A 12,866-nucleotide genomic window follows, 5' to 3' on the forward strand; every position below is an offset into this window, starting at 1 on the left:
GGAGTTTGATGAGGCACTTCCTATTTTTAAATGTTGACAATGAATGTGGATATTTTTAAAAATATTGTGTGGGCCAAACAAGACATTTCTGCTGGTTGGATTCTGTCTGCTGGCATCTTGTGTGAGAATGCCCTGGCTTTCCCAAGGAGGAAACAGAAGCCCCCAGCATCAGATGAACCGTTGAGCCCTGCCTCAGGGCTAGGTCCCTTGGTCTCTCTGCAGTTTTCCCTTCTAGATACCCTTTTCCTCCAAACTTCTGCCCCTTGGCTGCTGACAGAGTGCCCCTACCCTCGTGTTCCCGTTATGTGACAGAAAACAGCTCAGGGGGTGTAGGGAGCCGCCAGCCTGGCTCTGCCTCTGCCTTGCTCTGAGATAGCACAGCCCTGCTTGGCTGTGGCCAGGAAGCCTCTCATTTGCAGGCAGGCTGGGGGCTCTGTGCCTCCAGACATCTCCCTCTTGCTTCTGTGAGGCTTCTGGCCTTTTCCTGGCAGCCCACACCTTCTGGTCACTGATTCCCCCCACAGTGACATTTCATAAGCAGCAGCTGTCACGGAGCTGTTCCCAGCCCAGGCAGACTGGCTTGTGTCATTTACATGATTTAACATGCTTGGCGTCGGGGCATGCTGCCGAACTCAGCCCACAGCCACCGTGCCGTGACTTATTGATCCAATGTATTAAACCGATGGATTCTTTTTTATTTATTTATTTTGAGGAAAAGGATATCCCCCCCCCCTTGGAACACCATCACATCTTGGTTTCCTGTGTATCCTGTGTCTTTGAAACAATTCCCCTTAGATCTCCTTAAGGGCTTTGTCTGTCTAAGGCTGTTGTCCCAGGCCTTGGGGGTAGCCTGGGTGACGTCACACCAGGCACACTGAGAATCACAGTAGGGACAGCTAAGGCTTCATGTAGCGTGTGCAGACAGAGAGTTGCTAGCATTTGACTCACCAATCCGTATAGAGGGCTGGGAGGTGGGTGCAGAGACCCCACTTTCAGGGGGGACAGTGGGATTCTACAGGGATGTGTCACCTGCCCAGGCTCTCTGGTAGAGCAGACTCCATCATCAGCACTTTGCTGCCTTAGTGTTGATTATAATTATGACCTGGTTTTCAGGCATGATACAGGAGCTGTGGTTCCATATGGTCATGGCTACTGGTCAATGTCGGGCTCCTCCCCTCCCCCCAGGGTGACCTTGCTGGGCTCCATCAACCTGTGCAATGATGGTCACATACACAGCACTGGTCCCAAGAGAATACAGTTGAACTGAGAATTCCTGTCACTGTCCTAATGTCACAAACTTCACTCTTCTGCTTGTGGTGATGCTGACCCTAACAAATCTAGCACACTGACAGTCACACAGAGGCAGAGAATATCCACTTACATGTAGTGTGCCATACTTGGTAATGATAGTCACTAAATGTGTTTACAGTCTTTACTTTCCGTGTGTGGTGCCTATGAGGGTGCTTACCTATATACTGTTCTGTACTTTCTGTGTGTGTGTGTGTGTGTGTGTGTGTGTGTGTGTGTGTGTGTGTGTGTGTGTGCGGTGCCTATGAGGGTGACTACATACCTACTATTTACATTTTCCTGTGTGTGGTGTTCTTGGGGATACAGGTGCCAGCACTCACGCATGCAAACGCAGAGGGAAAGGAGTCTGGTGAGCATCTTCCTCTGTTGCTCTCCACCTTTTCTTTACTTTTTTTTTTTTGAGACACCTGAAGCTCACCCTTTCGGCTAGGCTGGCCAGCAAGTCCCCAGAATGGACCTGCCTCTGGCCTCCAATGCTGGAGTTACAGACATGTACCATTGTGCTCAGCTTTTTATGTGGATGCCAGGGGTTCAAACTCAAGTCCTCAAGCAAACACTTTTACCCATTACGCCTTCTCCCTACCCCCTGCTTTTCATTATTAATTAACTAATTAATTACATTTTAGATAGAGTCTTGTGCATCTCAAGCTAGGCTTGAACCTAGGTATGTAGCCTAGGATGACCTTGAACTCCTGCCTCCTTGAGCCCAAGTACTGGGGTTAGAGGTGTGAGCCACCATACCCTAGCCACTGTGCTTGACTTTCAATGTTATGAAGTGTGAACTCTACTTAAAAACATGTCTACTGTAAAAACAAGTCTTTTGAGGGCATCTCCTCCCATGAAGAGGTCACGCTTCCTTGACAAACCTGCATGGCTAGGTATGTGATGGGTGTGTGTTATGCCCACACAGCTCTTGGGAGGTATCCCCTCCTTCTCTGAGGCTTGACTATAATTGTTGATAATTATACTTGTTCACCAGCAATGGTCCTACTTAACTTTCACAGACACACAGACACAGACACAGACACACACACACACACACACACACAGAGGAGAGAGAGAGAGAGAGAGAGAGAGAGAGAGAGAGAGAGAGAGAGAGAGAGAGAGAGAGGAGAGAGAGTCAGCATCAAGCCCATGGGATCCAGAGGGACATCTGCACTGTCTGACATTCCCGCTCCATGTCTACCCTGTCCACTTCTCAAATGAGGGCAGTGAGGGATAGAGGTGACCCCCGTTCAAGGTCACCGGAGGCTGAGACTTGATTCCCCCAGGTGTCTCCCTGGCTGGCTCTGGGCTGGGGAGGGACTGCAAGGAATGGAAATCATTCCTGCAAACCCATCAATCCCATCAATGGCGGGTCAGAGTTGACCTCGCAAGCTGTTTTTTAAAAAGGCAAAAAGTGCAGCTAACAGGATAACTGTCAGCTCGGCCCCACCTGATGAGAAATCTTTCCATTTCTTCTGCCCCACAAGGTCACCCATTCTCTCCTGCAAATCTCGCCATTAGCGACAAGTTGGGAGACTGGCCCCAGCCTGTCTTTGATTACAGGCCCCTCCCTCACCACCAAGGCACCGGCTCTTCGGGAGGCCACTGCTCCCTTCTGTCCTGATCCCCAGTGGGGCATACTGTCTCCCACCCACCTTATTATTCCCACCGTCTGCTCTGTGCCCTCCAGACACCTACACTTGACATCACAGCACTGGCTTATTTCCCAAAGTCAGCTCTCTTTTCCATGTGTATGTTTGAAAGGAAGACAGGAGTGTCTCAGCTGAGCATTGTATCTCCATCTCCTGCAGCCCCATTAAAGTCAAAACAGGCCCCCTCTGTCAGGGCCTTCCTTTCCTCTGTGTGTTAATTAGTGTATATTATTTGTAAAAAAAAAAAAAAATGATTTCACTATGACGTTCACACATGTAAATAATGTATTTCCATCCATTTCCCCCTTATCTTTTCTTCCTCCCCTGCTGCACCCTCCACAGTCTCCCTTCTACTTAATTTAAATATAGATTCTGATAATGAGAAGAAAAATGTGATTTGCCTTTCTGAGTCTGGCTTATTTCACTTATCATGATGACTCCAGTTCTGTGTATTTCCCTAAAAATGACATCATTTCATTCTTTCTTTATGGCTGAATAATACTCCGCTTTTCCTTATCTGCTCATCTGCTGGCTCTATATTTATCTACTGAGACTAGAGGAGCAATACACGCTGGTGGGCGGGTGTCTCTGTGACATGCAGAGTTAGACTCATTGGGTATAACCCAGGAGTGGTCTAACTGGGTCACATGGTCATTCTGGTTTTGTTTTCTTTTCTTTTCTTTCTTTCTTTCTTTTTTTTTTCAATGCCTCCAATGCTAATTTCCACAGTGGCTGCAGCAGTTTACAGTACACAGCTCCCAGAGTCCCATGGTGTCAGGTGGGGCCCGAGCTCCCTTCACCAGCTCCCAGTGGCTCTGAATAGCTGGTCACATGCTCCTGGGGCCATTGACTTGGATCTAGATCCGATGGAAGACCAGGATTGACCCCCACAAAAAGATGAGCCAGGGAGGGTCCTTGGGGGGTGGGGATCCTCCAAACGGCATAAGGAGTCACTCTGATGGAGGGCTCTGGGGAGGGCAGTGAATTGTTCAAATGACACAGAGCAGTTGTCTTTGTGGAGAGGAGGGCTCTAATGTCCCCAAAGGCTGACAACAGTGCTACTCTAGTCTGGAAGAGGGGGTGCTTAAAGCCAAGAAGGCAGAACCCAGCATAGGCAGTTCTGGGCAGGGGTGGAGCAGGCAGACGCCAGTGTCTCACTACCCCTTAGGGCTGAGCCATGGGTCCAGGTGGCGCAGGTCCTTGTGTACAGGCCTGGGCAGAGATGAAGGAGGATGTCTGGGTGAACACAGATGGAGGAGGTGAGAGGTGAAGAGAAATCCACAGAGAATCACCAGCACAGGACGTAACTAAACAGAACATGCTGGGCCTGAGGCTCACCCTCCTTTTAAAAACTGACAAGTAGGGCTTGGGATGTGATGCAGGTGGTAGAGTACTTGCCCAGCGTGAATCCCTGGATTCAGTTTCTAACACCACATAAAATTAGGCATGGTGGTTACATGCCTGTAATCCAAGCATTTGGGTTGTGGAGCAGGAGGATCAGGAGTTCAAGCCCATCCTGGTATACATAGCAAGTTGGAGGCCAGCCTAGACTGCATGAGACCCTGATCCCCACCCTATACCTCAAATTGAGAAGTGTTAGAAGGATTTTAAGAATACATTATTAGTACCACTAAGGACGCTTTGGACGGAGGTAATGAGGACTTTTAGAATAATGGGAATAAAACTGCTCCTTCATTCTTTGGTTCAACTCAATGTTTCAATCTTTGTGAGGAAATAGAACTGTGCCATCTGCATCTCAGTCACTGCTTCAGGGGACTCTTATTTGCTTCTTGAGAGTGAGGTGGTTCCTTGGGGGCTGAGTGGGTACTGGTAACTAGGACATCACTAGGCAGTCAGACAAAATGCCAGCAGGGAGCACACCTGGGTCTGGGGCATGAGGTTGGGTTGTTGAAGATAGAGAACCTGGCACTTGTACCCCAGAACTAGGCTAGGGTGACTGGCTAGATTCAGCTCTTCATCTTCTCACTGGGCTCTGAAGCATTTGCATGAAGGCTCCACCCATGTAACCCAAAGGAGCTAAGAATAATAACAGGCTGGGCACAGTGGCACACCACTGTAATTTCATCACCATGGAAGGGGGATCTGAGTGCTAGGCCAGCCTGGGCTATCTAGGAAGACCTTATCTATGGAAAACAAGCAAAAGAATAATAACAGAAATTGTAATTGTCCTGCTAAGAATAGCAACAACATTCATAATAAAAGTGGACAATAGCATTCATTACAGACCCAGCAATAAGGGACGATGAGGTCCCACTAATCTCCCAGTGCCTCTAGAGGGCTTTGGGGCACCTGGAGCCTTTCTGTCATCCATCGGAACTTGCATTTCCCTCTGTGCCCTCCAGCCAAGTTGACCACTGAGGACTGCTGTAAGGCCCTGGTTGACACAGCTCTGAGCTATTGCCTCTCAATGGTGTGACCAGAGGTCAGACAGCCCGAGATGACCCTTCCACTGAGCACCCACCCTTCTGTCCTTTCTGCATCCCCACATCTCCTACTCATGTCTCGAGGACATTTCCTTCCTCAAGGACTGCAATGACTACTGCTCTGGGGAATAGTCGCCTCCTTGGGTCCTCCTCCCAGACACCCATTCCACAGACGAGATCACTGAGGTTCTGAGTGGGCCCCTGATGGCCAGTGAAACAGCCTGGATTTGATCCCAAGCCCCTTGGGTCCCCAGAGGTTCCTGGGCAAAGACAGACAGAACAGCCAGCCCCTTCAGAAGCCTGCTCTACCATCCATAGTGGTAGGGACAGGAGGCAGCTGGTCACGTGCACAGTTAGGCACAAAGAGAGAATGAACACATGCATGCTGACTGCTCAGCTCACTTTTCTCTACTCATACAATTCAGGACCCAAACCCAAGGAAGGGTACCACCCACTCTTAGGCTGCTCTTCTCACATCAATGGACATAACTAACAAAAATCCCTCATAGGCACATCCACAGTCCAACCCAATTCAAGCAATTCCTCATTGAGAGTCTCTTCCCAGGTGGTTCTCGATTGTGTCAAGTTGACAGTTGACTGTCCTCATCTTCCCAACCTTGAGCCAGGTTTCTCTTTTCCACCGGCTCTTGCAGCCATCTTGTGGCCAGCTCTCACAGAACGGAGTGGTCTTGAGTCCATCTCTAACCTGCCAGGCTTGACTCACAATCGCCTAACACATCTGTGTGGCTTGGATGGGAATTCATGTCGAGTGAGTCTCCATTTCTACCATTTATTCTTCGCCGCCTTCCATGGACCCACAAGTTCATTTCTCCCCACTGACTCCATCTTTACTGTTGACCTCAGTCAGAAGCGCCTGGGCTCCCTTCCCACAAGTCGCATGTTCCTTCCACATAACAGCATCGGCAGATCAGTGAGTGACCCGGTCCCTCATTTGGGCTAGCTTGAGTCTTACACAGGACTAAGAAACTATTTCTCCCCTGGCGCTGGCACCATGGCTCTTAGTATTACCCCCACTTTACAGAAGAAGAAACCGAGGCACAGAGGTCATTCCCGAGCCCCTGAGTTGGGTGGCAAGAAGCTTGGACTGGCTAGATATGAACTGCATGCTTAAGACGTGGTGCCGGGATGGGGGTCTGCAAGGAAGCCACGGGGACCAGAGGAAAGCAGATGCTGTGCAGGTGACAAGCAGACAGGAAGAGGAGGGAGTGACAGTGTGGGACAGGAAGACAGCAGCCGTCCCTAAACTGGGTAGCAGTGTTAGCAGCCCAAGATGGGCCAATACGGGAAAGGAAGCTGTGGCAACCCAGGAGATATGCCAAACCACTAGAAGGGCAGAAGAGCAGCATCCTTGAGAAAGGGCTGGAACCAGGTGATCTTTCTCACTGGAACCCTGTGAGCTTCCCTCCTGGTCCCCCTCGGTGACATCATGCTCAGAGTCCTAGAGAAGATCAGTGACAGGTCATTTCTAGGCCAATGATCAAATTAGATCCATCATGTGTCCAGGAGAGCAGGCTCACAGCAGAGCATGGCCGCTCCTGGGTGAACCACAGGCCAAAGCCATGAACCTGGCAGTGGTGGTTTGTAGAAAAAGGCAGGGCACCATACAGGGGAGAGTGCGGACAGGTAAAGGCATAGGCAAGGCTTGAGGTCAGGTAACGGTATTAGGGATGCTCGTCACTCAGGTAACAGAGAACCTCCCCCAAATGGACTTAGCAATAGAGAATTTGCCCATGTAGAGTCTGGGGTTGGGTGACCCTCGGGGCTGAGATGAAGGGGCCCAGGAAAGGCACCTCATATGGCTTGGCTCTGTACCTGCAGTGTGAGCCTCACCCCACACTGGTCCCTCAGGGTGCCACAGCCCAGGAAAACCTAGAGCTGAGCTTGTGTTTGCAGTGGCCTGCTGTCCTCAGTGGGTGGTGCTGGTGCCGTTGCTCACTTGCTCCTGTCTCGTTCTCCAGGGGTGCTGTGGCTGTCGGTGGTCTCCGAGGTGCTCTACATCCTTCTGCTGGTGGTCGGCTTCAGCCTCATGTGTCTTGAGCTCCTCCACTCCAGCAGCGTCATAGACGGACTCAAGCTCAACGCCTTCGCTGCCGTCTTCACGGTGCTCTCAGGTAAGGAGCGTGGAGAGCAGCACCAGAGGGCAATTGCTCATCTCCCCTGGCTCAGCAACAGGGGATGCTGTGCTCCAGAGCCTGGGGACATCCTCTGTGAGGAGAGAAGAGCACAGGCTATTGCCTGTCCTCCGAGCCCAGACCTACCCTTTATAAATGTCCACAGCATGCTGGGCACAACGTTCTGGCTTTACAGTGACAAGCACACACACCTAGGGCCAGCCGTGTGGTGCTTAGCATCAGTGTAAGGTGTGGCTGGAATGTGTGTTGGATTTGGGTGTGAGACAGGGAGGTGATAGGAAGGGGTGTGTGGAAGGGCTCTCACAGGGCTGCGAAGGAAGATCCCTTCTGGCTGATTTGCTGCTTAGTGGCGGAGCACTTGCCTAGCATGCATGAAGACCCAAGTTCCATCCCTAGCCGTGGGGGCCAGGAAAAGAAGAAAGGTGGAAGGGAGGAGAGAGAGGGACGGACAAAAGGAGAGTCCATTTGAAATGAGGACTTCCTCCCCCTTGAGCCTCTTCCTGTGGAGATGGTGAGGAAGAAGCCTCCCCCGCCCCCATAGGACTCAGAGAGATGGAGAAGGCACACCAAGAAAAGACCCTTGGCCCCAGATGCATGGTGTCTCCAGATCCAAGTCCCAGAGTGCTGAGCAGAGTTCTCTAGAAGAGTGTTGTCATTGTCTCCGGGGCTGGCCAGCCAGGCTGACTGGACTCTGTGAGACAGCTGTCCCTAAAACGCCACGTGCAAATTGAATTTCTATAAACCTGACAATCCCATTCTTCGTGCACTGGAAAAGCTGCCTTTGACAAGAGACGTAATCGCCTCTAATTGAGGTATGTATAGAAACCAGAGGGATTTCTCAAAGAACAGAGAGCCGAACTCAACAAGTTACAGCCTGCTCCCCAGATCAAATGCACCGTGAGGACCTGGGGAATTCCATGCAAAGGAGAAGGGTTTAGCTATAGACTAGCGCAGCATCTGGCTCCATCCAGTTCCCTGCTGCTCTCGACTGAGACCTCTCCTGCCCTTCACTTTAGTCTTTTATTCATTTATTCAGTCAACATCTGCTGAAGGTCTGTTGGGCTCTAGCCACTGGCCTGGGTCTGGGGGGGAGTGAAGGAATAGGACTTGCTCTTGTGAAGTTTGCTGTGTTGAGGAAAGATGTAAAGTTACCATAATGTGGCCTGGGCACTTCTCTGTCCCAGGCAGGAGGGCTATCCATACCTACCCAGGGAGTGTGATGCTGAACTGAGGTGTGGAGGAGACATGTGTGGCAGGACTTGGGGACCAGACTATGTTCCCTTGACAGTAACTCGGGGGGGGGGGGGACCAGCACAGGCAAAAGGCTTGTGAGGAGCTGTAATCCGGGGACTTCAGGTATCCAGAATGGCAGGGAGGCAGAGGCAGGAGGAGAAAGGTACTGAGAGGAGGCTACAGAGCTGGTGAGGACCTTGCAGAGGCCTCCCAAGTTCATCCTGCAGGCAACAGGGAGTCAGTGAGCAGTTCAAAGCGAGGGGATGAGGGAGCGACAGGGTCAGGTTTGCACTGGGGATGATGAGTTCTGAGTTCAGGGTGGAGCCCGGAGGGAACCAAGCGGACTGGCAGCAGGGAGCTGGGTACAGGCCTGTCACCCTAACGGTTGTGGAAGCGGAGACAGGAGGATCACAAGTAGCTAGACTAGCCTGGACTACAGACTGAGTTCAAGGCCAGTTTGGGTAACATAGTGAGACTCTGTTTTAAAATGAAAGACTAAAAAGGGAGCTGGGGCTATAGTTCAGTGGCAGGGCTTGCCTAGCACGTATGAAGTGCCAGGGGTCAGGTAGGGGTGGGTGGAGAGACCCAGAGAGACCGGGAATAGAGACAGGGAGGCTGCTGTGGAGATCGAGGTGAGAAATAGCGGATGCAGGCGATTAGAACAGGCACCCCTCCATGAAGAAGGTGAGGCCCCTAGGACTTTGAGACCGTGGAGGAGCAGCCATTAGGGAATGGCAGAAAGGCGAGGTCAGGCTTGGAGTCCACAGATTCAGAGTCTGGGACCCGGTTTGGAAAAACCATTTATACCCTTATTTCTGCAGCTTGTCAATGTCACTCGTCATTTCCCTGCACCGAGATGATGGGGCGGACGCTGGGACGCAGTGGCCTGCAGCACCCACCCTTTCCACACCCCACAGCAGCTGCCGCAGGTGTTCTGACGTGCAGCCTCCGGAGCAGGGCGCTTATTAGGCATCCACCAAATCTTGTTTAACATGCTCACAAAACAGCGTGCATGTTCCCACACGAAGAGTCCCAGTGCTTTGCTAAACGCATTCCCCTCGGTTGGTTCCCTCTGTAATCGTGTGCGTTCATTTCACACAGCTGAAAGATTCGTTGTGAGAAGGGGTCCAGACGGCCAGGGAGCCCCTGACTCAGTCATGCAGAGGCCGTAGCTGGCCCTTGACTTCAGACAGGCTGAGCCGTGGGGTGACTAAGAGGACAGCGAGGATCCAAGAGGGAGGTGGGCAGAGTGCTGGCGGGGCTGGGTGTGCTCCTCATTCTGGCTAGCAACCTGCTCTCTCTTCCTTTTTTCCCCTCTGCCCCTCATCCAGGCACCCTTCCCACCCCCCAAAGCCTCCCTGTCCTCCTCTCTACCTTCTTCAGTCCAAACAAGTACGCGTCAGTCGTCAGCCAAAGCAGCTTTAATGGTTATATTGTCAACTGGACGGGATTTAGAGACAAGCGTCTGAGCATGTCTGTGAGGGAGGTCTAGATGGGGCTAATGGAGGAGGAGGACCCATCTTCACCTTGGGTAACACCATTCCACGGGCTGGGCTTGCAGACTGCATGAAAAGGAAAAAGCCAGCTGAGCATCACATGTCTCCCCCTGCCTTCTGATGCTGATGCTGCCTAGCACTCCAGCAGCCATGATGGAGTGTACCCTCGACCTGTGAGCCAAAAACAGGCCTTTTCCTTCTCTAAGTCGCTCTGGTCAGGAGTCACAGCAATGAGGGGAGGCAGCTAACATGGCAGCCATCTCCATTCTCCTTAGCTTCTTCCAGAGGCTCGTCTCGGCCTCTGCCCATCAAAAAATAAAAAATAAAAAGGCGCTTCCTCCCGGTAGGGGGCCGGCTGCTAGAGCTGCTAGAGGAACTGGCTGTCTCTGTAACTCCAGACACCTGAACAAGCCAGGGCCCAGGGAGGTTAATTGACCTGCGCTGGGTGGCGTCGCTGGCCAAGTGTGGCACTGGAATTAAGCCACTTTCAGATGGCTTTAAAGGTCTGTACTGCTCTCGCAGAGTCCTGCTGTGGGTGTGAGCAGCTAGGAGGACAAAGACTTGTCTTTTTTCAATTAATCTGCAGAAAGCAGAAACTCAGAACTTAATAGCAGCCAGGTGAAGTAGTGAAGACCCAGCTATCAGGTGGCAGAGAGAAGGAGACACTCTCGGGAGACGGGGAGAGCCGAGCCAGGCAGAGGCAAGCTTCAGGGCTATTATAAGAGAGACTGGTGTCCAACCTGCTGGTGAAAAGACACAGGAAGCTGGTTTGGGGTGACTCCTTGAGAACCTTGGAGGGATGGAGGGATGTCGGTGGGTTCCCTTGGGTGGGTGGGGGAGCTACTGCAGTCCCGGAAGAAGGGCAGTCCAGGCTGGACAGAGGCCAGTGCTGACTCCTGGGGTGTGTTGGGCCCTGCCATCTGCTGAACCAGATGAGCCCAAGGTGAAAATATTCCTCTGGTAGAGGAGAAAGCAGAGCCAGGCAGCTCTTATGCAAACTAGTTATTAGGGTTAATTAGTAATTATGAAAATTAGCCCACTGATTATAGTTGGCCATGATGGCAGCATTATGAGGGAGACAGACTCCTGTGGCCCAGTGTGACTCAGGCCCCTCTGAGTCTTCGTGTGAACCAGTCATGACCTTGAGCTCTATCCTTGGCCTACTTAGTCTGGTTTAATGAGAATCTGGCTGGGTTTGTTGAATGAAATCTTCCACCGTTAGCTAGGCATGGTATCACGTTCCTGGGACTCCATCATTCAAGAAGCTGAGGCAGGAGAATTTATGAGCTAGAGACCAGCTTGCTGTCTCAAAATAAGAAAGGATCCAACTGCATGGCACCAGGCAGGAAAAAGATAATAATTCAAAATCCAAAGTATGGTTTCTGTAATACACACCAAGGTGATGTCTGTAGGGTGTTCTGTGTTCAGGGTTGATCTGTCCTCTCACAATGTCTTTAGCCAAAGTATCTGCACATCTGTGTCTCTAACAGTGGAACCATGCAGTGGGGGTTGCAGTGGGGCAAGCCTGCCATGGGCTCACTCTGTCCCTCCTCATAGTATGGTGGCGAGGGCCAGACTGTTGTTTCCACTGTACAGATAGGAAGCCGGCTTGTCTGCAGTCCTAGCTAGAGAGCTATTGAGCCTGGTGCCTGCCATGCTGAGCTGTCCAGAGTAAGGCTTAGCCTGGGTCCTCAGCTGCCACCATCATCAGTATTCCTAGCTGTCCTTGAGAAGCCTTCTCTGGGTGGGGCTTGGCCCAGGCACTCATCTGGGATCCGCAGTGAAGGGTGTCAGGCCCAGATGACTATTTGGTGTCTCTAATAGTAGTGATTGTACAGGTGGTCCTGAGGACTAGAATGACAATGTTGTCCCAATGCTCCACTGTGAACTTGGGGGCCCTGAGGTGTACCACACTTGTCGGGACTCACAAAGTGCTCTGAGTCCAACTGCTTAAATTAGAAGAGAAAATTAATATAATAAATAACTAAATGAATGTAGTTATAGGGAGGAGTCATGTCTTATTGTATAGAGAGGTGGTTATGGGTGACAATAATTGTCTATGGATTACATAGCAAGACCCTGCCCGAAGGAAAAGAGGAGGAGGAAGAGAAAAGGGTGGAAGAGGAGGAGGAGATTCTGAATGGGTCCAACACAGAGAACAGCTAAATGTTGGAGGGGATGTGTATCAGTCGTTATTTTTCTTGTGGCTGTGACAAACGCCTGAGAAAAGCCACTTAGGGAAGGAAGGTTTATTTTGGCTCACAGTGCAAAGGTGCAGCCCACCCTGATGGGGAAGACCGGAGGCAGGAGCATGAGGCAGCTGGTCACTGCGTCCACAATCAGAAAGCAGAAGATGAATTCTCTTTCTCTTTACCCTTTTCACTCCAGCCCAGGGAATGGTGCCGCCCATATGCGGGGTGGGAGGTGTCACCGTGCTCTGCTAAACCTTTCTGGGAACACCCTCATAGACCCACTTGGAGGTTTGTTTCCATGGTGATTCTAAAGTTTATCAGGATGACACCATTGCAGATGGATATGTCAACTGTCCTAATCAACACACCACATGCCTGTGATGGAATGTCGCACCACCTCCAA

General features: G+C 51.2%; 1 protein-coding gene across 5 annotated transcripts in view; it reads left to right on the forward strand.

Moving 5' to 3' along the window:
* The window catches only part of Gsg1l (GSG1 like), a 170,811-nt gene that overhangs the window by 109,716 nt on the left and 48,229 nt on the right, over positions 1 to 12,866 (forward strand). For 4 of the 5 annotated variants that reach the window (XM_059251114.1, XM_059251120.1, XM_059251135.1 and 1 more), the window contains one exon: positions 7,369 to 7,521. The exons of the other annotated variant lie outside the window; for it this stretch is intronic. In XM_059251114.1, coding sequence (XP_059107097.1) covers positions 7,369 to 7,521 — 153 coding nt within the window. The remainder of the gene's footprint in view (positions 1 to 7,368; positions 7,522 to 12,866) is intronic. 5 annotated transcript variants of the gene reach the window in all.

The sequence above is a fragment of the Peromyscus eremicus genome, chromosome 1 (genome assembly GCF_949786415.1).
Source record: "Peromyscus eremicus chromosome 1, PerEre_H2_v1, whole genome shotgun sequence".
Taxonomy (NCBI): Eukaryota; Metazoa; Chordata; class Mammalia; order Rodentia; family Cricetidae; genus Peromyscus; species Peromyscus eremicus.